Source organism: Balaenoptera borealis, assembly GCF_965194805.1.
Source record: "Balaenoptera borealis genome assembly, chromosome: X".
Classification (NCBI taxonomy): Eukaryota; Metazoa; Chordata; class Mammalia; order Artiodactyla; family Balaenopteridae; genus Balaenoptera; species Balaenoptera borealis.
Genome location: NC_138881.1, coordinates 95533376 through 95558833, shown reverse-complemented (window position 1 = coordinate 95558833; position 25458 = coordinate 95533376). Strand labels below are relative to the sequence as shown.

General features: G+C 39.1%; 2 protein-coding genes across 2 annotated transcripts in view; one reads left to right on the top strand and one right to left on the bottom strand.

The window, feature by feature from the left end:
* The window catches only part of LOC309620614 (uncharacterized protein), a 168629-nt gene that overhangs the window by 46924 nt on the left and 96247 nt on the right, over positions 1-25458 (top strand). The gene's annotated exons all lie outside the window — the stretch shown is intronic.
* On the bottom strand, positions 14397-25029 carry RTL4 (retrotransposon Gag like 4; the record flags this gene model as incomplete). Its single annotated transcript, XM_082377797.1, has 3 exons — positions 14397-19547; positions 20373-20549; positions 24929-25029. The coding sequence occupies 3 exons, from the start codon at positions 25027-25029 to the stop codon at positions 18929-18931; spliced, it is 897 nt and encodes a 298-aa protein (XP_082233923.1). The 3' UTR covers positions 14397-18928.

Genomic DNA, 25458 nt, shown 5'->3' with positions numbered 1-25458 from the left:
AGCAAAGTGATTCAATGATTATATATATATATATATATATATATATATATATATATATACACACACATATATATATACATATATATATATTCTTTTTCATATTCTTTTCCATTATGGTTTATTATAGGATATTGAATATAGTTCTCTGTGCTATACAGTAGGACCTTGTTGTTTATCCATTCTATATATAAAAGCTTACATCTGCTAACCCCAAACTCCCACTCCATCCCTCCTCAACCCCTTCCCCCATGACAGCCACCAGTCTGTTCTCTATGTCCGTGAGTCTGTTTCTGTTCCATAGATAGGTGCATTCGTGTCATATTTTAGATTCCACATATAAGTGATATCATATTGTATTTGTCTTTCCCTTTGTGACTTACTTCACTTAGTAAATCTCTAGGTCCATCCATGTTGCTACAAATGGCATTATTTCATTCTTTTTTTAAAAAATCTTTATTGAGGTATAATTGCTTTACAATGGTGTGTTAGTTTCTGCCTTATACCAAAGTGAATCAGCTATACATATACATATATCCCCATATCTCTTCCCTCTTGCATCTCCCTCCCATGCTCCCTATCCCACCCCTCTAGGTGGTCACAAAGCACTGAGCTGATCTCCCTGTGCTATGCAATTGCTTCCAACTAGCTATCTATTTTACATTTGGTAATGTATATATGTCCATGCCACTCTCTCACTTCGTCCCAGCTTACCCTTCCCCCTCCCCGTGTCCTCAAGTCCATTCTCTACATCTGCATCTTTATTCCTGTCCTGCCCCTAGGTTCTTCAGAACCTGTTTTCTTTTTTAGATTCCATATATATATGTTAGCATACAGTATTTGTTTTTCTCTTTCTGACTTACTTCACTCTGTATGACAGACTCTAGGTACATGCACCTCACTACAAATAACTCAATTTCATTTCTTTTTATGGCTGAGTACTATTCCATTGTGTATATATGCCATATCTTCTTTATCCATTCATCTGTCAATGGACACTTAGGTTGTTTCCATGTCCTGGCTATTGTAAATAGAGCTGCAATGAACACTGTGGTACATGACTCTTTTTGAATTATGGTTTTCTCAGGTTAAATGCCCAGTAATGGGATTGCTGAGTCGTATGGTAGTTCTATTTTTAGTTTTTTAAGGAACCTCCATATTGTTCTCCATAGTGGCTGTATCAACTTACATTCCTACCAACAGTGCAAGAGGGCAGCCTTTTCTCCACACCCTCTCCAGCATTTATTGTTTGTAGATTTTTTGATGATGGCCATTCTGGCTGGTGTGAGGCGATACCTAACTGTACTTTTGATTTGCATTTCTCTAATGATTAGTGATGTTGAGCATCCTTTCATGTGTTTGTTGGCAATCTGTATATCTTCTTTGGAGAAATGTCTATTTAGGTCTTCTGCCCATTTTTGGATTGAGTTGTTTGTTTTTTTGATATTGAGCTGCATGAGCTGCTTGAAATTTTTGGAGATTAATCCTTTGTCAGTTGCTTCATTTGCAGACATTTTCTCCCATTCTGAGGGTTGTCTTTTCATCTTGTTTATGTTTTCTTTGCCTGTGCAAAAGCTTTTAAGTTTCATTAGGTCCCATTTGTTTATTTTTGTTTTTATTTCCATTTCTCTAGGAGGGGGGCGTCAAAAAGGATCTTGCTGTGATTTATGTCATAGAGTGCTCTGCCTATGTTTTCCTCTTAGAGTTTTATAGTATCTGGCCTTACATTTAGGTCTTTAATGAACTTTGAGTTTATTTTTGTGTATGGTGTTAGGGAGTGTTCTAATTTCATTCTTTTACATGTAGCGGTCCAGTTTTCCTGTCACCACTTATTGAAGAGGCTGTCTTTTCTCCATTGTATATTCTTGCATCCTTTATCAAAAAAAAGGTGACCATATGTGCGTGGGTTTATCTCTGAGCTTTCTATCCTGTTCCATTGATCTATATTGCTGTTTTTGTGCCATACCATACTGTCTTGATTACTATAGCTTTGTATTATAGTCTGAAGTCTGGGAGCCTGATTCTTCCATTTCCGTTTTTCTTTCTCAAGATTGCTTTGGCTATTTGGGGTCTTTTGTGTTTCCATACAAATTGTGAATTTTTTTGTCCTAGTTCTGTGAAAAATGCCATTGGTATTTTGATAGGGATTGCATTGAATCTGTAGATTGCTTTGGGTAGTATAGTCATTTTCACATTGTTGATTCTTCCCATCCAAGAACACGGTATATCTCTCCATCTGTTTGTATCAACTTTAATTTCTTTCATCAGTGTCTTACAGTTTTCTGCATACAGGTCTTTTGTCTCCTTAGGTAGGTTTATTCCTACGTATTTTATTCTTTTTGTTGCAGTGGTAAATGGGAGTGTTTCCTGAATTTCTCTTTCAGATTTTTCATCATTAGTGTATAGGAATGCAAGAGATTTCTGTGCATTAATTTTGTATCCTACTACTTTGCCAAATTCATTGATTGGCTCTAGTAGTTTTCTGGTAACATCTTTAGGATTCTCTATGTATAGTATCATGTCATCTGCAAACAGTGACAGCTTTATTTCTTCTTTTCCGATTTGGATTCCTTTTACTTCTTTTTCTTCTCTGATTGCTGTGCCTAAAACTTCCAAAAGTATGTTGAATAATAGTGGTGAGAGTGGACAACCTTTTCTTGTTCCTGATCTTAGAGGAAATGGTTTCAGTTTTTCACCATTGAGAACGATGTTGGTTGTGGGTTTGTCATATATGGTTTTTATTATATTGAGGTAGGTTCCCTCTTTGACTATTTTCTGGAGGGTTTTTATTATAAATGGGTGTTGAATTTTGTCGAAAGCTTTTTCTGCATCTATTGGATGATCATATATATGGTTTTTCTCCTTCAATTTGTTACTATGGTTTATCACATTGATTGATTTGCATATATTGAAGGATCCTTGCATTCCTGAGAAAACCCCACTTGATCATGGTGTATGATCCTTTTAATGTGCTGCTGGATTCTGTTTGCTAGTATTTTGTTGAGGATTTTTACATCTATGTACATCAGTGATATTGGCCTGTAGTTTTCTTTCTTTGTGACATCTTTGTCTCATTTTGGTATCAGGATGATGGTGGCCTCATAGAATGAGTTTGGGAGTGTTCCTCCCTCTGCTATATTTTGGAAGAGTTTGAGAAGGATAGGTGTTGACTCTTCTCTAAATGTTTGATAGAATTTGCCTGTGAAGCCATCGGTCCTGGGCTTTTGTTTGTTGGAAGATTTTTAATCACAGTCTCAATTTCAGTGCTTGTGATTGGTCGTTTATATTTTCTGTTTCTTCCTGGTTCAGTCTCAGAAGGTTGTGCATTTCTAAGAATTTGTCCATTTCTTCCAGGTTGTCCATTTTATTGGCATAGAGTTGCTTGTAGTAATCTCTCATGAGTCTTTGTATTTCTGAAGTGTCAGTTGTTACTCCTCCTTTTTCATTTCTAAGTCTATTGATTTGAGTCTTCTCCCTTTTTTTCTTGATGAGTCTGGCTCATGGTTTATCAATTTTGTTTATCTTCTCAAAGCACCAGCTTTTAGTTTTATTGACCTTTGCTATTGTTTTCTTCATTTCTTTTTCATTTCTTTCTGATCTGATCTTTATGATTTCTTTCCTTCTGCTAACTTTGGGGTTTCTTTGTTCTCCTTTCTCTAATTGCTTTAGGTGTAAGGTTAGGTTGTTTATTTGAGATGTTTCTCGTTTCTTGAGATAGGACTGTATTGCTGTAAACTTCTCTCTTAGAACTGCTTTTGCTGCATCCCATAGAATTTGGGTCATTGTGTTTTCATTGTCAGTTTTTTCTAGATTTTTTTTATTTCCACTTTGATTTCTTCAGGGATCTCTTGGTTATTTAGTAGTGTATTGTTTAGTCTCCATGTGTTTGTATTTTTTTACAGATTTTTTTTCCTGTACTTGATATCTAGTCTCATAGCATTGTGGTTGGAAGAGATGCTTGATATGATTTCAGTTTTCTTAAATTTACCAAGGCTTGATTTGTGAACTATGATATGATCTATTCTGGAGAATGTTCCATGAGCACTTGAGAAGAAAGTGTATTCTGTTGCTTTGGATGGAATGTCCTATAAATATCAATTAAGTCCATCTTGTTTAATGTATCACTTAAAGCTTGTGTTTCCTTATTTATTTTCATTTTGGATGATCTGTCCATTGGTGAAAATGAGTGGTTAACGTCCCCTACTATTATTGTGTTACTGTCGATTTCCCCTTTTATGGCCATTAGCATTTGCCTTATATATTGAGGTGCTCCTATGTTGGGGCATAAATATTTACAATTGTTATATCTTCCTTTTGGATTGATCCCTTGATTATTATCTAGTGTCCTTCTTTGTCTCTTGTAATAGTCTTTATTTTAAAGTTTATTTTGTCTTATATGAGAATTGCTACTCCAGCTTTCTTTAGATTTCCATTTGCATGGAATATCTTTTTCCATCCCCACTTTAGTCTGTATGTGTCCCTAGGTCTGAAGTGGGTCTCTGGTGGACAGCATATATACGGCTCTTGTTTTTGTATCCATTCAGCCAGTCTATGTCTTTTGGTTGGAGCATTTAATCCATTTACATTTAAGGTAATTATCGATATGTATGTTCCTATTACTATTTTCTTAATTGTTTTAGGTTTGTTATTGTAGGTCTTTTCCTTCTCTTGGGTTTCCTGCCTAGAGAAGTTCCTTTAGCATTTGTTGTAAAGCTGGTTTGGTGGTGCTGAATTCTCTTAGCTTTTGCTTGTCTGTAAAGTTTTTAATTTCTCCGTTGAATCTGAATGTGATCCTTGCTGGGTAGAGTAATCTTTGTTTTAGGTTTTTCCCTTTCATCATTTTAAATATATCCTGCCACTCCCTTCTGGCTTGCAGAGTTTCTGCTGAAAGATCAGCTGTTAACCTTATGGGGATTCCCTTGTACGTTAGTTGTTGCTTTTCCCTTGCTGCTCTTAATATTTTTTCTTTGTATTTAATTTTTGATAGTTTGATTAATATGTGTCTTGGCGTGTTTCTCCTTGGATTTATCCTGTATGGGACTGTCTGCACTTCCTGGACTTGATTGACTATTTCCTTTCCCATATTAGGGCAGTTTTCAACTATAATCTCTTCATATATTTTCTCATTCCCTTTCTTTTTCTCTTCCTCTTCTGGGACCCCTATAATTCGAATGTTGCTGCATTTAATGTTGCCCCAGATGTCTCTGAGACTGTCCTCCATTCTTTTCATTCTTTTTTCTTTATTCTGCTCTGTGGTAGTTATTTCCACTAATTTATCTTCCAGGTCACTTATCCATTCTTTTGCCTCAGTTATTCTACTATTGATTCCTTCTAGAGAATTTTTAATTTCATTTATTGTGTTGTTCATCATTGTTTGTTTGCTCATTAGTTCTTCTTGGTGCTTGTTAATCATTTCTTGTATTTTTTCCATTCTATTTCCAAGATTTTGGATCATCTTTACTATCATTACTCTGAATTGTTTTTCAGGTAGACTGCCTATTTCCTCTTCATTTGTTTAGTCTGGTGGGTTTTTACCTTGCTCCTTCATCTGCTGTGTGTTTCTCTGTCTTCTCATTTTGCTTAACTTACTGTGTTTGGGGTCTCCTTTTTCAGGCTGCAGTTTGGTAGTTCCCATTGTTTTTGGTGTCTGCCCCCAGTGGCTAAGGTTGGTTCAACAGGTTGTGTAGGCTTCCTGGTGGTGGGGACGAGTGACTGTGCTCTGGTGGATGAGGCTGGATCTTGTCTTTCTGGTGGGCAGGACCGCATCCGGTGGTGTGTTTTGGGGTGTCTGTGACCTTATTATGATTTTAGGCAGCCTCTGTTAATGGGTCGGGTGGTGTTCTTGTCTTACTAGTTGTTTGGCATAGGGTGTCCAGCACTGTAGCTTGCTGGTTGTTCAGTGGAGCTGGGTCTTAGAGTTGAGATGAAGATCTCTGAGGGAGCTTTCGCCGTTTGATATTATGTGGAGCTGGGAGGTCTCTGGTGGACCAGTGTCCTGAACTTGGCTCTTCCACCTCAGAGGCACAGGCCTGACACCCAGCCGGAGCACGAAGACCCTATCAGCCACAAAGTTCAGAAGAAAATGGAGAAAGAAAGAAAGAAGAAAAGCAAGAAAACAAGCAAGCAAGAAAGAGTGAAAGAGAGAAAGAAAGAGAATAAAGTTATTAAAATAAAAAATAAAAATATTATTAAAAATCAAAAAAATTAAAAAGTATTTAAAAAAAAAGAAAAGAAAAGAAAGAAAGAAAGAGCAACCAAACCTAAAAACAAATCCACCAATGATAACAAGCGCTAAAATCTATACTAAAAAATAAATAAATAAATGGACAGACAGAACCCCAGGACAATGGTAAAAGCAAAGCTATACGGGCAAAATCACACAAAGAATCACTCACAAAAAGAGAAAAAGGAAAAAAATATATATATATATATATTGGGAAGTCTGAGGTCTTCTGCCAGCGTTCAGTAGGTGTTCTGTAGGAGTTGTTCCACATGTAGATGTATTTCTGATGTATTTGTGCAGAGTAAGGTGATCTCCACATCTTAGTTTCCGCCATCTTGAAGGTGTCTCTCATTCTTTTTTATGGCTGAGTAGTATTACATTTTACATAAGTACCACATCTTTATCCATTCATCTGTTGATGGACATTTAGGTTGTTTCCATGTCTTGGCTATCATAAATAGTGCTGCTATGAACATAGGGTGTATGTACGTTTTTGAATTAGTGTTTTATCCAGATATATGCCCAGGGATGGGATTGCTGGGTCATATGACAATGAATCAAAACATTCTTCATTGAAGGCAAACTGAGAACACTCATTGCCAGCAGACCTACCTTAAAAGAAAGCTAAAGAAGTTCTTGGAGGAGAAAGGAAATGATAAAGAATCTTGAAATATCAGGAAGAAAGAAAGTTCATATTACATTTGACACTAAAAAAATCACTGAGTTTATAGTGAAAGGGGAGGGGGAGAGGGGAGAGAAGGAAAGCCTGGAAGTTCTTCTTTATAGAAGAATGCTAGTTAATAAATGTATTATTTAACACCCTCCAGTGTAATAAGGAGTGCAAGCATAGATCATTATTGGAGGCTAGAACCATTGGGTAAAAAGTTTTTGGGAGCTGATAGTCAAAAGGTCTCAGGATATCACTGTACAGTTAATTCTAAATATAAAGGAAAAAAGGTACATTTACAGTGTGGAGAGCTGATAGACCCTAATGTAACCATAGGATCAAACCCAGCATCATCAGTATAGGCACAAACTAACATGCCTGCTGATGATGCGTTGGGAAGTCTGCAACATCACCTATAAGTTGGTCTTTTTCAAAATGTTTAACCTGAATATAATCTTGAACAAACTATTAGAAAACTCCAGAATGTGGGACACTCTACATGACAGACATGACCTGGACTCTTTGAAAATATCAATGTCATTAAAAAAAAAACCAAACCAAGCCATTGGCAACAAAAATAGCAAGGAACTATTCAAGATTAAAAGAAACTAAAGAGATGTTACAACCCAAATGTAATAGGGGACGTTGATTGAATTCTCAGTCATAAATAAAGCTATAAAAGACAATTTTAGGAGAAATGGAAGAATTAAATTTGGACTAGATAATATATGATACTATTGAATTCATGTTAAATTTTCTAATTGTCATGTGGAATAATTTTTTATTCTTAAGAGATATCTGCTGAAGTATTTAGAGCTAAGTGCTATGCTTTTTGCAATTTACACAGAAAGAGGGAGAGGGAAAGGGAGAGAAAGAATGACAGAGAGAAAGGGAGAGAATGAAAGAGTTGGCAAAATGTTAAAAATTGGTGAATCTAGTTAAAGGGTTGTAGTTGTTTGACTGGTTCACCCTTCAAAAATATGTCCAAGTCCTAACTCCTGATACTTGTGAATGTGACCTTATTTTGAAAAAAGAGTCTTCACAGATTAACTTAGGTCAAGGATCTCAAGATGATATCATACTAGGTTTAGTGTGGGCCCTAAACCCAATGTCTCATGCCCTTGTAAGAGAATGGAGAGGTCATAGTGGGTACCAAGTATACTGTCCTACAAAGATGGAGGCAGAGATTGGAGTTACCTCAAGCTAAAGATCACCAGGAGCCACCAGAAGCTGAAAGTGGCAAAGAAATATTCTTCTACAGAGGGTGCTTGGCCTGGCTGGCACCTTGATTTCAGATTTTTAGCCTCCAGAACTATGAGAGAATAAACTTCTGTTGTTTTAAGCCACCAAATTTGTGATAATTTGTTGCAGCAGCCCCAGGAAATTAATACAAGGGTATACCAATTTTGCACCATACTTTCTTTCAGGTTTTCTGTAGGTTTTAAATTTTTCCAAAAAAAATTAAAAATACCATCATGACACAGAGACTGCACAAGAAACAAAAAGTGTTATAGTTTAGTACCTTTAATGGCATTTTTCTGCATTTTAAACCAGAGGCTTCACATCTTCATTTTGCACTGTTCGCCACAGATTATATAGCAAACCCTGCTATTGAATAAACTGTGGCATTAAAATAGATCTCCTTAAACCTCTCCTCTTGCTGGTGGTCAGCATTCACTAATGCAGGCCTGAATATGTGAGGGCAAGGGAAACCAGCAGGAGGAGGGCCAAGGGCTGCAGTGCCTGGGAAGTAGGCAAGGCCTGACAAGGGACCTTGACAGACTTGAAAGTTTAGAACCAAGTCAGCTATCCTCTTGCATTGTTTACTTTGTTTCCTACTTATCTCCTCAACAACATTTTAAGATATTTAAGTACCAAAACCTTGCCTTCTGCTCCTTGGAATCACTTAACACCTCATGGCATTGTGCTAGGCACAGAGTTAAGTCTTCAATGATTACTTGAATTGAGATTTGTTGTAGGCTAGAAGGAGTTTAGGGAATGTGGGAGACAGCAGAAGAAATTTGAGAATCTTTAACCTAGTCTTTCCTAGGTTACTAAAATGAAACAAAAGCACATCTCTGAAATTGACCTGTGTCATTTTGGGGATTAGGTAAAGGGAGAGAAGCATAAATGCTTCCCTGGTTGGAAAGGGAGAGACTGTAGGTTGAGTTCACTATTGACTTCTGTCCATATGTAGCTTTCAAGCAAGACCAATTCTGCAATTGTCCCAATGGATAAAAAAAGAATTCATGATATGGGATTGGGAGTAGGATAGGATAGAATAACCTATCCTATGTATCATATTTAAGATTTAAATATTCTTTCTCATCCAAAGGTATCTTTGTTGTTTCCATCATGTATTATATTGGTTTGGGACCATGTGTATTTTGACAGACCCTCTGCAAGTATCTTTCAAATGTTTGTAGTACTTGTATGCTGTTTATTCATTTTGTTTGTTTGTTTGTTTATTTAACAAACACTTGTATAGTGGTTATTGTGTACCAGGTACTACTTTAAGTTTTTTATATAAACATTAATTTAGTCTTCATAATCCTATACAGAGTAGGAAATTGAGGCACAGAGAGGTTCAGGAAACTGAAAAGGTCATCTAGGTAGTGAGAGGTAGAGCCCAGCATTTGAACCCAGGCAGAGTTCCCCACTCTTAATCCACTATACTTTGCTGTCTTGCTTTGTACTTGGCAAAGGTGCAGGTGTTGAAGATGGGAAAAGAAGTCCTAGGCCACAACCTGTCCCCAAAACCTTAAGCAGCCATCTCACATTTGTTTACTAAGTAATGGCAGGACTTTGGGGCAGAAGCTTGTATTCCTTTTGGAAGGTGATGGGTTTACACAGGATCAGTCTGTATCTGCCCAGTAGGACAAACAAAATTCATGAATCCAGAAGACTCTACAAAGCTTCCTCTGGCAGAAAAGCTAGGAATTTCTGTATTTATTAGAGGGTTAAACTTGGGACAGAATACATAAATCTGTTGTTCTTTGCCCAATACCATCACTACAATGTAGGAATATTTTTTTCTTTTTCTCTTTTTCTCTTTCTTTCTTTCTTTTTTTTTTTTTTTTTTTGCTGTTACTAGGCATTGACTCCTCAAATTGATATAAGAGATTGAGCTAAAAATAGTGTAGTTTCAGTAGGGAAAGTCACTGTATCAGGACTCTTTGCACCTCTATAAAAAGATTTTATTAGCTTCAAGGCTAAACATCTTCAGGCATAGCAGGATTCAGTGATTCAAAAACTATCATCAGCTACATGCACCCCAATGTTCATAGCAGCATTATTTACAATAGCCGAGATATGGAAGCAACCTAAGTGTCCATCAGCAGATGAATGGATAAAGATGTGGTATATATCTATAATGGAATATTAGCCATAAAAAAGAATGAAATGTTTTGCCATTTGCAACAACATGGATGGACCTGGAGGGTATTAGTGAAAAAAGTCAGAGGAAGACAAACACTATATGTTATCACTTATATGTGGAATCTAAAAAATAAAACACATGAAAGAATATAACAAAACAGAAACAGACTGACAGATATAGAGAACAAACTAGTGGTTACCAGTGGGGAGAGGAAAGGGAGGAGGGGCAAGATAGGAGTAGAGGATTAACAGGTACCAACTACTATGTATAAAATAAATAAACTAGAAGGATGTAAAGTACAGTACAGGGAAATATACCTATTATTTTCTAATAACTTTACATACAATATAACCTATAAAAATATTGAATCACTATGTCATACACTTGAAACTAATATAATGTTGTAAATCAACTATATTTCAATAAAAAATTTATACTTAAAAATATCATCAAGACTTGGTTTCTTCCTCTCTACCCCTAAATTCTACTTCCCCAGGAAGTCTCCACTCTTAAATTGGCTCTCCTATCTTTGTCAAAAGGGCTGTCAGCAATCATCTTATTTCAGTGGGGAAAAAAAAAATGACAGTACTTTTCTAACATTTCCAAGAAAGGCCATAAAATTCACTCTTATTAGATAAGTTTAGGACACAAGCCCACACCTGGAACAGTCACAGTGGCCAGGTAAATGCCATGGGATCACTGGTTTAGACCTAGGTCTCATGCTTGGAGGTGGAATGTCACTCAGGAAGGTAGACCGAAGTGGGAAAGAAGTTGGATCTCTATATGAAAATTAGGGACCACTGCCAAAAGTACAATGCTTGCTGGGGAGGCAAACAGCAAATGTCCCCTACAACCACACCTGGACAATCTATTAGGGTTGTTTGATGCAGAAAGTATGCATTCAATAAAGAACCACCAATGAAATTTATATGGAGTACCAAAACATCCTATTCAAGCCTCTACAAAAGTCCCATTGTTTCATCATATGGATGAGACTAATTTAGAGGCAAGAAAAAAAATAGGGATAAATGGGCCATTTGAAAGGAGAAATATAAACAGTGAGATGTCCATGGGCTGGTCTGATTTAATACTTTAATATGTTTTAGATCCGGGGTCAGGAAACTTTTTCTGTAAAGGAACAGATAGTTAATGTTTTTGGCTTTGTAGCCCATGCATGTCTTAGCATGAAAGCACCCAAAAACATGTAAATGAATGGGTATGACTGAGTTCCAATAAAATTTTATTTTTAAAAACAGGCAGTAGGTTGGATTTGGCCCATAGGTGGTAGTTTGTTGAATCTAGTTGTAGATGGATAGTAATGTACTATGTAGGAGTATGGACTCTTGCTGTTGGAAGTATCTAGATTTGAGTCTTGCTGTTTACTTACTAGCTCTATGCATAATTTCCTTCACTACTCTAAGCCTCAATTTCCTCATCTGCCTAATAGGGATAATAATAACAGATGTCTAAGAGTGTTGTTTTAAGAATTAAAAGAAAATACACATAAAGCACAATGCCTGGCATGTAGTAAGTGGTCAGTACATGGTAGCTATTATTATTATTATTAAAGCCAATGGGGAAAAACTATAAGAAAAACTTATGAAAGGGAAGAAAGATGAGCTTCAGTGTTAAGGACATCTATTTATTAAAACATTCCAACTACATTTTTAGGGTAGTGGAATTTGTGTCATCAATTACATCTCAGGAAAGAGAATAGTAGGCTTCAGGGAAAGGTCTACAATGACTCTTTCCTCAAGATGCTGATGAAACCCAAAAGGGCCAAAAAATTACTGGATATTATTTTTAAAATCTTTAGTAACAAAAGAGAAAACATTATCTTGTTCAAATTTATTTTGTGTCCACACCTGGAATTCTGGGGAAGTTTGGAATAATTATTTTCGCTAAAGACAGAGTAGGGATGGAGAAGATTTGGAAAGGGTGTGCTGAAGAGATTACTGGCCTATATGTGTGAGGGCCCACATAAAAGATTAAGATTTTTCAGCCTGGGACATCAATCTGGGAAGGATAGGTAGGATAGTGGTCAAGAACATGGCCTTCTCTGTCAGATAGATAGACCTGGAGATGAATCCTGGCTACATGACTTATTAGCTTGAGTCCTTAGATAAATTACTTAAACCTTATGAGTTTACTTGTTTTCACCTGTAAAATGCAAATACTAATAGTGTTACTGTGAGGATTATGCCCATGAATCGGAGAATCTTGTGCTCGGCACACAGTAAGCACTCAGTGACTATTATTATTATTTGAAGCCTCTAAAATCATGTGTGAAGTGATTAGCATCAAGACAGACTCTTTCATATCCTGGAACAATTGAATGGGGAGGGGGATGCCTTTAAATTATACGTAGATGAAGCTAATGCAAGTAAGGGGAAGTCTGATGTAAATGGCAGATAGTAAGCCAATGGTATCCATTGCCCCCATGAAGCATTACAGACTGAAAACATATTTAATAAAGGATACATACATGGTAGACTCATCATGGGTAACTAAGGGAACATGATGTTTGATAGTTGTTGCTAACCTTATGGTTAATGTAAAAAAGAACATGGCTATCTTCCTACAAATGCTCCTTAGAGACAGATTGTTGAACTGGAAATTCCCTGAGGTTGATATAGTGGTGGCAGATTTCAAATTTAAATGACCAACTAACTGTTGTCAGACTAAATCAAATTCTTGTTTTAATCTTGATATTCCTACGACAGTGGCAGGTAACAACCATCAGGAGCCTTCAAAGTCCCTGTTGTCTCTTGGCATTGTGAAAACACTGTAAACATCGTTGAACTATTATTCAAAAAGACCCAATAGCTTTGAATGAAGAGCTACAGAAATATGAGGGCTTTGTGATAGCCAGAAACTTCTGTTAGAATTCTGACTCAACAAGCAAGAGCCTACCCAGTCAGATAAAGCAGACACAGTACATGTTTAGATTTGTCAAGGAATTTTCTACAACTATTAGAAACACAAATGAAATCTCAAAGTCCTAGAAGGCACTGATTTGCTATGTGCTTCTTTTATAGACTGTTGTCCAGAACATGTATTTCAACCAGTGCCTATGTGAATACCATTTACTAGAGTGGACTTTCTCTACTGAGTGGCCTTGGGAGGTGTAATAGGGTCAGTTAGGCTGGTCAGGAGGGGTGTGACTTAGAGTGTTTTCCTCTTCTATCAGAGATCAGCTCTGGCATTAGCAAGATACTGGTTTCAAACCCTAGCCCTGCCACTTACTAGCTGTGTGAATTTAGGGCAGATAAGTTAACTGCTCTGAACTTTCATTTCATCCTCTTTAAATTGAATTAATAACACCTGCCCTATAAAGGTGTGGTAAGCATTAAATGTCAGAAATGGACATTCTATCAATATATTTTAGTAGTGTAAAATTAAATGAGTATCATTAACAAAGCATATATGACCCAGCAATCCCACTACTGGGCATATACCCTGAGAAAACCATAATTCAAAAACAGTCATGTACCACAATGTTCATTGCAGCTCTATATACCATAGCCAGGACATGGAAGCAACCTAAGTGTCCATCGACAGATGAATGGATAAAGAAGATGTGGCACAGATATACAATGGAATATTACTCAGCCATAAATGAAACAAAATTGAGTTATTTGTAGTGAGGTGGATGGACCTGGAGTCTGTCATACAGAGTGAAGTAAGTCAGAAAGAGAAAAACAAATACCGTATGCTAACACATATATATGGAATCAAAAAAAAAAGAGATGGTTCTGAAGAACCTAGTGGCAGGACAGGAATAAAGACGCAGATGTAGAGAATGGACTTTAGGACACAGGGAGGGGGAAGGGTAAGCTGAGACGAAGTGAGAGAGTGGCATGGACATATATACACTACCAAATGTAAAATAGATAGCTAGTGGGAAGCAGCCGCATAGCACAGGGAGATCAGCTCGGTGCTTTGTGACTACCCAGAGGGGTGGGATAGGGAGGGTGGGAGGGAAACGCAAGAGGAAGGAGATATGGGGTTATATGTATATGTATAGCTGATTCACTTTGTTATAAAGCAGAAACTAACACACCATTGTAAAGCAATTATACTCCAATAAATATGTTAAAAAAAAATGATTCTGAAGCACCTAGGGGCAGGACAGGCATAAAGATGCAGACGTAGAGAATGGACTTAAGGACACGGGGAGGAGGAAGGGTAAGCTGAGACGAAGTGAGAGTGGCATGGACATATATACACTGCCAAATGTAAAATAGGTAGCTAGTGGGAAGCAGCTGCAGAGCAGAGGGAGACCAGCTCGGTGCTTTGTGACCACCTAGAGGGGTGGGATAGGGAGGGTGGGAGGGAGGGAGATGCAAGAGGGAGGAGATATGGGGATATATGTATACGTATAGCTGATTCACTTTGTTATACAGCAGCAACTAATACACCATTGTAAAGCAATTATACTCCAATAAAGATATTTTAAAAAAAAACAAAAAAAGCACTGAGCACAGTGCCTGGCATAAACCAACTATTAGTTCCCTTTCTCTAGACTCACACAAAGCCAGATTTTATGTCCAAAAGGATGAGTCTTCTATGCATAGGGAAAACTGAAATTCTACAGGGTTCTCCATGTAAAAGTAAATGGGGTGGGTGGAATACAGTCACAATTGGCTTATCACTGAGCTGGATAGATAAGAGAACCAGTGCCATGTAAGGTATGTACTAGAAGTCAATGAGCAGGAAGCAGGTTCAAATAGACTGCAGAATCAAAGCTAATACCAGGAAGTAATACCAATAATTTAGTGCATGAATGCTCAAAGTTATAGTGGCAATCAATGACTGGAAAGTGTGGTTCAAATGCCAAGATAGTTCTACTGATTCTACTAAATGGTGTAACTCACTTCCAGGACTTTTGTTTGTAAAACGTGGGCAGTGACTCTTGCATGAAGGTGACATTGAAGATTCATGACACTATATTCCCTTGAGTGTTTTTCCATTTTCCTGGCCAAGTGAGACCTGAAGCTTCATAGGGAGGCAATAAAGCATGGCCACCAGTGTATCAATAAAAGGCTTTATAGATGTAACACAAGCTTCCAGAGCTCTCCCAAGGGCATGAGGTGTTACATTTTGCCCAGAGGCTGGTATATCTTAAATTTTCTATTTTGTTTCAGAGATGACTATTATCATAGGCAAGATGGTGCTGGGTGGAGAAGATCTTCCAGAGTCCAAAAAAAGGGTGATATTTGTTTTAACCATCATGGATAGAGGTGAAGGCTCTATGGGTCTGATTGAATAATGAGAGTCACATGGGTCTCATGTGCTGCCATCTGGACAGAATGGAGGTAGTGAGAATTAGGTCAATCATACACTCTTCTCTCTCTAAAGGTGCTTGTCAGGGGCTTATGTCTACAGTCATGTGTTATGTCTTCATCCACGGCAGTATATTCTGATGGTTAGACTGAACTATGTGGTATTGTAAGAAGCAATTACTTATGCCAGGTACCATGGTGCTGGATGTGAGTAGAAGTAAATGCAGGAAGTGCAAACCATAGGTATTTAGGAATGTTATTATAGCTGTAGACAAATGAGAGAGATAAAGAGGGATACTGACTGACTGTTGAGGCAAGGCTCCCAGGGAGGACAGTCTTCAGTGGCTTCACTGTGGTTCACACTGTGATGCTGACTTTGCATGGTGAGAATCTTATTTTGTTTCCAGTGTGCTCAGAGGTGATTAGGGTCTGGAGAACGGATGCTATTAAAACCACAAAAATTGATGTATAAGCCAAACACCAATTTATTCACTTATAATGAGAATTAACTGCCAAGTAGGCTAGAACACTTCATGTCAGCTGGTTAGCAAATTTTCTTCCCATAACAAAGTTTATATGGGAGAGTAATTAAAAGCAGATTATTTCTTAGAGCATGGAGTCAGAGCAAGGGGAGTTAGGTGACAATCTTAATGGCTAATGACACAAATTGGGACGGCCTGGTGCCTCTACCCCATTGTAGGTGGACCCTGGCGGGGTCTGCTGATCAACATCCCCTCTCTGACTCTAGAGAGATTACTGATGCCTTATGGCTCTTTAATTGCCCCCTTTTCTAGATTCCATGGAAATCATTCTTTTGTTAACAATTCGTTCTTCAGACTTGTAAAATGATTAGATTCCCTCTTGCTTGGTGGCATCAATCATGTAGCAGATCTGCCTCCCTAAAACTACAACCTTGGTTGGGCCTGGGGGTTCCGCAAGCCTTTGCAACTGCAGATGACATCTTTGAGTAGGGTACATCTCGTTTGTTCTCTGTAGATTTTAATTAGTTTCACTCTCAGAGAAATTCACTTAGGTGTAAGTTCTGAGGACTCATCCATGTAACTCTCTTTATGCTAAGTAATTAATTCATTCTAATTGAAGTGGATGGTGTCACCATAACAATATTTTAAAGTGGTAAACAAAATGGTTGCTAGCTAGTAGGCAGTAAAGCATTATCCCAGCATCCTATTCATATGGTCAGTCTGGCTGTTGGATTGTATCACATAGGGCACAAGAGGTCCTTGATTTGGAATTTCTCAACAAGGAGCTTCTAGAAGTAGGAGGTGAACTGAACTTCATAGCCCAGGATTAATTATCTGTTCTGAGAGGGTATGGAATCTGAAGATTTCTTGGGGAAGAAGGTAACGTTGTTGCAGAGGGAAAGTCTTCTGCAGAAAATAAAGTGACATATCTTTATATGTAAAAAGTACATATGCATAAAGAGTACACAATGATAAATTGTGGCCCTAAGATAAAGAAAGATTGGTGATTAAGCCAACTGAATGCTCCTGTCAACTTTCCAGGATGATATTGGTGTTGGTAAGGAAAGTGACTGGAGGCCATTGGGTTAGTCCTTTATTATAGAATTGGTGGTACTAGATCAGGATACCTGCAGGTAATACCAGAGTCACTTAAAGTTCAAATAGAGATCCGTTAGAGGATCTCATACAATCCCAGTACACTAGTGGGAATTTCTTACCACAATTGAAATATGTGCATTCAGGTCTCCTAGTTGTCAGAGCATATGGAGTAAGGTGGATGTATAGCAAGCTGTTAATAAAGGAGACTCCTCGCGAATACAAATAAGAATTAGCACAGTGGTTAGTGAGGCACTGATGGGTGAAAAGATCTGTTTGTTAATGTTATAGGATAAGAGTAATAGGGTCCTAGCTGAGTTTAGGTATTGTCAAAGCATAATTCTCCGGGCCAAACTACAGTGGCACTTCATGTTCTGAGAGGCCTTGATGGCTGCTAGGAAATATGGAATTACTGATTTTACTTCAGGAAATCCATTATGGGGACATACATCAGCCCTAAGAAGCAGGAAACAAAGAGCAGGTAATTACCAGAAAACACCAATTATCACTGCATATCCTTAACATTTAAGGGATTTTTACCTTTTCAGCATAGCACTACTTTTGCTCAGAAGCATTAGGAAGCCATACACAGAGTTAATGTATGCGAAAAGTACAACACAAGCAATCATACCCCCATTTCGTGAGTTTTATTTACAGATGGTGTTGATGTATATGCCCCAGGATTTGAAATGTGAGATGGTTCAGAAAATTGTCTGCCATTAATTGCTCTTCAAGATCCTCAACTAGATGAAGGTCCCCAGAGGTGGTCCATAAGGGTAGAGCTTAGCATCAATGGGTAGTGATCCTAGATGGTGACCGCACTGAGGCCTCTAGAGTCAGAGACTACTGAAGGGCCTGATCCTCAGTCTTCAGTGGAGATTTAGTTAGCCAGGTTCCCTGTCTAAGGCAGCAGGGACATGCTTCAGACACAGTAATTATGATGGGACACATTCCCCAACTCTCACTAAATACTTGTTAGAGGTCATTATCCTAGAGCATTTTGACTTGGCCATAAGACATGCTGGAACCTGAAGTAGGTTGTTGGAGAAAAGGGGAGTAAGCTAGGGCTTGGCTAAAAACATATACCTGCCTGAAGGACTAACTCTCAAAGAAGTGGACCCAAAGTTCCAAGCAGACTGCTCAAAGGGCCATACCATCTAGTTTGTCAATAGCCAAGAGATTACTTTTGAGCAAGCAGCAGTCTTTAAATAGTAGCAAAATATATAGCTGTATGAAAAGGTGGCATAGCTGTGTTTCCATGAAGGTTGGTTTGTGTTAAATTGGACTCCAGTCAATAGGTGGAGCAGGATTCAGCCTCTAGTAGGAGAATGTTAGTAGGATATGGAAATGCAACTGGGACTTCAGCCAAGAGTCTTAAACCAACAGGGGACTAGGATACAGACCAATGAGAGTAAGAGTGAAGGCCTTGGGCCAACAAACTCAACCCAGGTATCTATCACCTGTTGGTGGGGATGGAGTTCCCAATGTATTGCCAGGGTGGTTTCCATTGGATCAGACTGGGCAGAGTTTTGCCTGCAGGCTTTCAGTACACTTGGGAAATTAGTCCCAACTGTAGAAAGTGCCTGGGAATTGTTTTCATCATTGCTTTATCAAGTTTGGTGATGGGTCACCAAATGAAAAAGATCTGGTTGTTTAAATTCTCAGACGCATAGGAGTTCATGACTGTAAAGTGGTATCCCCGTTCCCCATCTGTATTTTAAATGTTAATGCAGGATATAAATCAATGAGGCTGGAGGTGAGAGGGCTATAAGTTTACAATGCGACCTGCCTGGGCTCCTCTTACTGGTGAGCTGGGTTATTTATCCTTGCTGGGGCTCGAGAACGTTTGGCAAGGCAATCTCTTGTGAAGTGACCAGCCTGGCTGCAGTAGAGGCATGACTGAGTTTCTTGCTGGCGGGCTCGTTTGGCTGGAGTGAGAGGCGGCTGGCTTCCTCGAAGCTGTATAGGGTCTTCCTTGGGTGGTGGACCTGTGGGGTTGGAGAGGGCTTGGTGGCGGATCAGGGAAGCCAACACTGGGATCTGGGCCTCTGACTGCAGGAGCTCTGGCCTGTCACTACGTTGCTTATCCAACTGAATACACTGAGTGATAAGGTCTGGGAGATTGTCCATCAGATCTGTGCCACTTACTTCAGCCCGAATGGAGTCAGCTAGTTCCTCTTGGTAGTGATCACTCTGATTGGTTTCATTATATCTCAGATTTTGAGCAAGGAGCTGGAAAGTAGTGGCATCCTGCTGAGAGAAGTTGTCCCTTTTGTCAACCTTAGCATTCACCAAGGGGTTCATTTCCTGTTTTGTGGGCTCACCAAATGACTGCTGTAACCCAAGAACAAAGTTCTCATATTGCTTCAACAGAGCACTCTGGTAGGTGGTGATTCTGTGTAATTCTCTACTGTATCTTCTGGAATCAAGTGAGACTAAGCAGAATTGAGTACCAATATTGGATACCAATGGGCAGACAGTGGTTTTGCTCTGTGATCAGAGAGACGGTGTCATGAGCAAGTAGACAAATCTGTTAGCTATGAAGAAGTCACAAGGGTATGCTGAGAGCTGAGAAATGCCAAAAACTGTTGTCCACTACTCAGTGTTGCCTCTTCTTCATGGAGAATGCCAATGTTCTGCACATTCAGAAGAAATAAGTTACCTTAGGACACATAGAAGATTTGGAATTAAGAAGATAAATACAAAAGTTACAGTAGATTTCTCTCCCCACTCCCCTTCTTGGTAATATGGAGGCAATTTGCTCTCAGACTAAGCTTTTGATTCTAAAGTATCTTTCTTTATCAGAGAATCAAAGAATTTTACAATCCAAAGTGATCGTAGAAATCATCCAGGCCAAATTTGTGATTTCACAGATGAGAAAACAGAGACCTAGAGAAGTAAAAATGTTTGCCCAAGGTCATACAACTAGTTAATATCAGAGCTGGCCTGTTCATCAGAACTGCTGTCCAAAACAGCACTTCCTCCAGGACTACAAATGTGCTCATTTGCTTACACTACTTGGGCATAATGATGGTTCTTGACCCTTGCTACTCCAAACGCGATCAGGGAACCAGCAGTTTTGGCATCACCAGGGAGGTTGTTGGAAATGCAGACTCTAAGGTCCCACCCCAGACCTACTGAATCAGTGTTCCATTTTAACAAGATTCTCCAGGTGATTCGAATGTGCATTGAAGTTTGAGATGTGCTGCTCTAGAGAGCACTTAGCCAGAACTGGAATACTCACTGGTTGGACTTGACCCTCAGGGCTCCAATCATAGCCTGCAGTGCTGTGAGGATCCGATTGCTATGGTGGTAGTTAATCCATTTTTTCTGGCTTTCTAGTCTGTGTCTGAGGTCACATTTGGTTGCCATGGCCATGATTAAGACATCACAGGCAAGATGAAGAGGTGAGATTGAGAACCTAGCAAAGAAGAACAGAATATTCCTAAATTATAAAGATCAAAATGTTCAGCAGTCTTCCCTGCATTGATAACAAGAATATAGCAACCAGTAAAAGTTTAAAACAAACCCCAAACATATCGTATATTAGTTGAACTATTCTGCTATGTAATTCCTCTCACTGTCCTTTCCTTGTGTAGTATTTAAATGTATTTAAATCGGCCATCAGTGGGCAAAAAAAAAAAAGTGTGTATCACTGAAAGCAAGATTTGATTCCCTAGGTTTTATTTGATGACACCTCCTCTCGAAACCTATGGAAGAAATTATTGGAAGAATGAAATAGTGTAAGATGGGGGGCCAGAAACTTGCCTAATCACTATCAGTTGGATGATTTGAAGAACTCATTTGCTTCTCAATTTCTTTTTATCTAATGAGAATGACTATCTTGTCTACCTCAAAGGGTTGCTGTGAGTATCAGTGAGACAATAGATAGGTGCTCTGAGTAGCAACAAAAAATGAGAGACTTGCTTCCAAGATTGTTCCAGTGCAGCTGAACAATGCCAGTGGTGAGGCTCTACCCTCAGTGCATAATGCCAGAGTAGAAAGATACTGTCATACCTCCTTTCATTCTTCCTTTCCATATCTCACCCATCTAGTCTACTATTTACCTTTCAGACATCTTTCACTTTACAGGTGCCCATCCATGAGTTTATTCCTGTCAACCCAGCTAGGTGTCAACTGATAGCTAATATGTTAATTATTGAGTGTTAATGATTGACCTTTCCCAGGGCATTCATTTTTGTTTCCTCAAACTTTAATGTGTATAAAAATCCACTTGGTCCCAATCTCTAGCAATTCTGATTCAGTAAGTCTGGAGTGGATGCCAGGAACCTGTACAAGTTGGCTGGCACATTTCTGATGATGGTGGTCCTTGTGAGAAAAGCCATCCATACAAATATCATGGAATAAAGCCATATTAGTAGCATCTCAGAGAAGTAGGGATGGGGAGGAGACATATATGGGGGTAGGAGGTTGACCCTCAAATGATGTAGAATAGGTGGTAGCCTATTCTACCTCCATATAAAGCCACAAATTGCCCACACTGTTCTTAACAACTGCTCATCTCTCCCAGGTAGTAGAGAGCAAGAGTTCAGCATGTAGGTTCTAGAGTCAGACTGACCTGGGTCCAAACCCTGGCTTGGCCAAAAGTCGTGTGACTCTGGACAAGTTATTTAACCTCTGTGAGAATCAGTTCCAAACTTTAAAATGGAGATGATATTAATACGTGCCTCTTGGTGTCATGAAGATGAAATGAGATGAAAAGAGATTAGCACAGCTTCATGCAGATGGCAAATGCTCCATAAATGTTAGCTATCATTATTCTAGGTCCACAGTCTGTGTTTTAGAATTTAAATTATTTTCAGATTTTAGAAAAGTAACATAGAGTATGTACTGTTTATTACATAACACTCCCAGTAATGTCTGGGAAAACATCCCATAATTAAGCCATTAACATTTCTGCAGGAAAAAAAATGTCTGAATATTCATACTAAAAGAGATAAAGACTAAGTTCATGTCAGTTCAGGTCAGGTTTTTCTGCCAAATAAGTTCTGGCACCAAATTAAAAAAAAAAAAAAAAAGCTTCTGTTGTACAGAGCTTTTTGATTTCAGAATTGAAGGTAAGGGTTTGTGGACCTCTACCAAACTCTTTTTCAGGGGGTGCAATTATAACTTTTCCTTCTCTGTCCCTGCTTTCTGCCCTTTGACTCCACTCTCAGAAGTTCCAGAATATCTGTAGAGGTCTCCAGTTTCTTTACAGAATTATGTATTCAAAGTGGCAGATCATTTAATTTTTCTAATTATGTAGCACTGGTGAAACACTTGCTAAAATTATAAGCATTAGCCCAAATGCAAATCATACAATGGCACTGTTGTCAATGGCAGTTGCTTAATCCCTCAAAGAAAATCTACCTTGCCTTATCATTTTGGAAATTGCTCTCCTTTTAGAGGTCAATGGCCTTCTATTGGATTGTTCCAGCAGATCCTGTGGGCAGAGTTGACAGTCTGGAGGAGTTCCAGACCACAGTCTTTCGGAGACGAAGTAGAGACAGAGCTCATAACTCAAATGCACAGGCTTGAGGGATCAGACTAGTGAGCTTGGACCAGGTCTGATAGAAAACTGCATATGCTTAAGCTTTTCTTTAATCAGTATGTGTTTCAACTACAAAAACAACAACACAAAAATAGGTTTAGTAAACTATTGCAGGCCACTTTGATGTTTGTGTTCAGTTTGAACCAAAGCCATAGTTAAGAATTTCCCCAGATATAAAACTACTCCACTCTGGAGTCCCCTAAGACCCCATTTGGAGAAGGGCCTGTAGTATCCTGCTGCTTGTAAGAGAGCTTTGTGACCTTACACTGTTTTATTTTCAAGCTGTTCTACATAACTCATTGGAGAAGATTGAACTAGGGTCATGCAACTACCCAAAGCAGTTTCATTCTTACTCTTGTTCTCCAGATCTTCTAAGGAATGCTGTGGTCATAGGAGCTAAACTGATAGATAAATAATCCTCATAAGGTGACCACAGGGGCATACTGTTTGAACTTGTCTGAAGACTTGGGTGTGACCCCAGCTCTGCCACTATCTATACTGACAACCTTGGGCAAGTCACTTCCTCTCTCTGGGTCAGTTTTTGTATCTGTATAATGAAGGGATTGTGTTTCTTGAAGTTTATTAAGATAAGAAATTCTGATTCAGGAAGGTTAGCAGGAGACCTAGGAATATGAATTTTTTATAGGCACCCCAAATTATTCTGTGTTAAGAAGTCTTCAGATTTTACCTTGGGAATATTGGGTGACTGCCCACACAAAACTCCTGTATTTGTCAGAGGTTCTCAAATTTCAGGATACTTCAGAATCCCCTGGAATTTTAACATACAGATTTTTGGGCCTCACCCCTAGACAGTGTGATTCAGTGGGTCTGGGATGAGGCCAGATAATTTGCATTTTAATCAAGCTCTGTCAGTGATGCTGATGCAGAAGTTTCCCCAGCAACACTTTCAAAAAACTGTAGGCTGAGTAATCGCAAAAGGCCCTTCCTGCTTCGGCACTATCTACGTTTTTGAAAGTAGAAAATATTTGACTCCAAAAGTGGCCCCTGAAGTGTGTGATATGTAGATTGCTTCCTTCCTAGACTCTACTTGAGGCTGCATGGTCACCTCTAAACAGTGGGCTAGTGCAGACCTGGCTCAGGCATGTGAGATGTAGCTGGCTCAGAGGCAAGAGAGAGAGTAGCAATTGAGTTGACCCTGCTCTCAGGACTCTGTAGTTCCTGCTGAGAGTTATGTACTATTCTGCTCTGCTCTGCCTGTGAATGAGGTAGAAAAATCGTTCTCTTATCCCCATATCAGACAGAGCAGCCCAGCTGGGATCAATATGCCTATTGCTATGACTCAGACCTCATACCTTCCTTTAAGCGTCAACCTTCCTTCTGGCTCAGCTGGACCCATGGCCTAGCTGCTTATGAAGTTCAACATGTCATGAACACTATCTACAAGTATTCCCTGTCAGTCAGTTTCCCAGTTTTCCTTTCAAATGTGCACAACTCTATTAAGGAGCCATATCAGCCTTCCTGCTCCATGGGTCTATTTAACATTCCTCCTAAGGTCATGTTTCTCAGTCTCCTCCTTCACCTACCTTCTCTCCTTTGCCTACTGTCTCTGCTGGCAACCACAACACATGTCTGAATGATTCTGCTCAGTCACCAGCCAGAATCATGACCGATAACATCATCCCAGCAATACATGACCCATTTGCACTCTTCTTTTCTCTCAATCCAATAAAGAAAAATGCCTAGAAGGAATGGGAGAGTTTTTCTAGGAAGGCAAGGATCTGGACACTGGATGGAAGGCAAGGTGATCTGCCATTAGGTAGACATCATAGCACTAGGGTTGAACACAGAGTATTACATGGAGTCAAGGAAAAACCCCAAAGATAGACTCTATTGCTTCTTTGCTGTACTTGCCAACTTGATTCAGGCCCTGAGGGGTACCAACGTTATATGGGTGGTGAAGTGAAGACTTCAGGGAAAGTAGTCATGTTTTGGAGGTGTGTCAACTCCTGAAGATCAAGTGTGCTGCTACTTACAGCTCATAAGAGATGTTATAACATATGGCAGATAACCTTTGTAGCAGGATCGGGTCTAAGTCTCATTTCAGACCTGCAAGTGCTGAAGACATGGCAGGCCTCTGACACACTGTAAATGCAGAGATTTTCATTTGTTTTTGGGAAGAATAGGAAAGACAAGTCCTGTTTTCCTTCAGTTGTATCCAACAGTTTTGTAGGTCTTTGGTAATAACACTTGTGATTTCTTGAGTATCTAATTTATGCCAGCGTACGTACTCTGATCGGTACTGGCTACCTGGAGCTGTATGTAAGAGGACTCTGGCCCTGTAACTGGCCTCACTGGTAGAATGTTGTGAAGGATTGTCAATGTCTGCCATGGGGTCTGGAGGGATAACTGCAACATGCTGAACATGCGTTTGTTACCTCTCTCCTAGACCGTATGATCCTCACAGTAGTCTTATGAAGTAGGTATGATTATTTGCACTTTACATATAAGGAAGCCAAGCCCCTACCTGCACTTCAGAACATGTAATCATGCCCACCCCTGCTTTTAATCTCTTTCTCCCCTCACCTAAAAGCCCTCTTCTTCCTATGCTCAGCTTAAGTTCAGTCTCCTCGATGCAGCCTCCTCTGACTACTCAGACCCTTACTAACTTCTCCATTCCCTGAACTGTGGAAAGACACATGATTTTATGTTCCCTCCTGGAGGAAGCCTCTTTCCTTTAAACTCCCACAATACCTTGCACAGGGCTGGTTCCATGGGCCTTATGTAAATCTGTGTTGATGGATACACTAAGATGATAAAG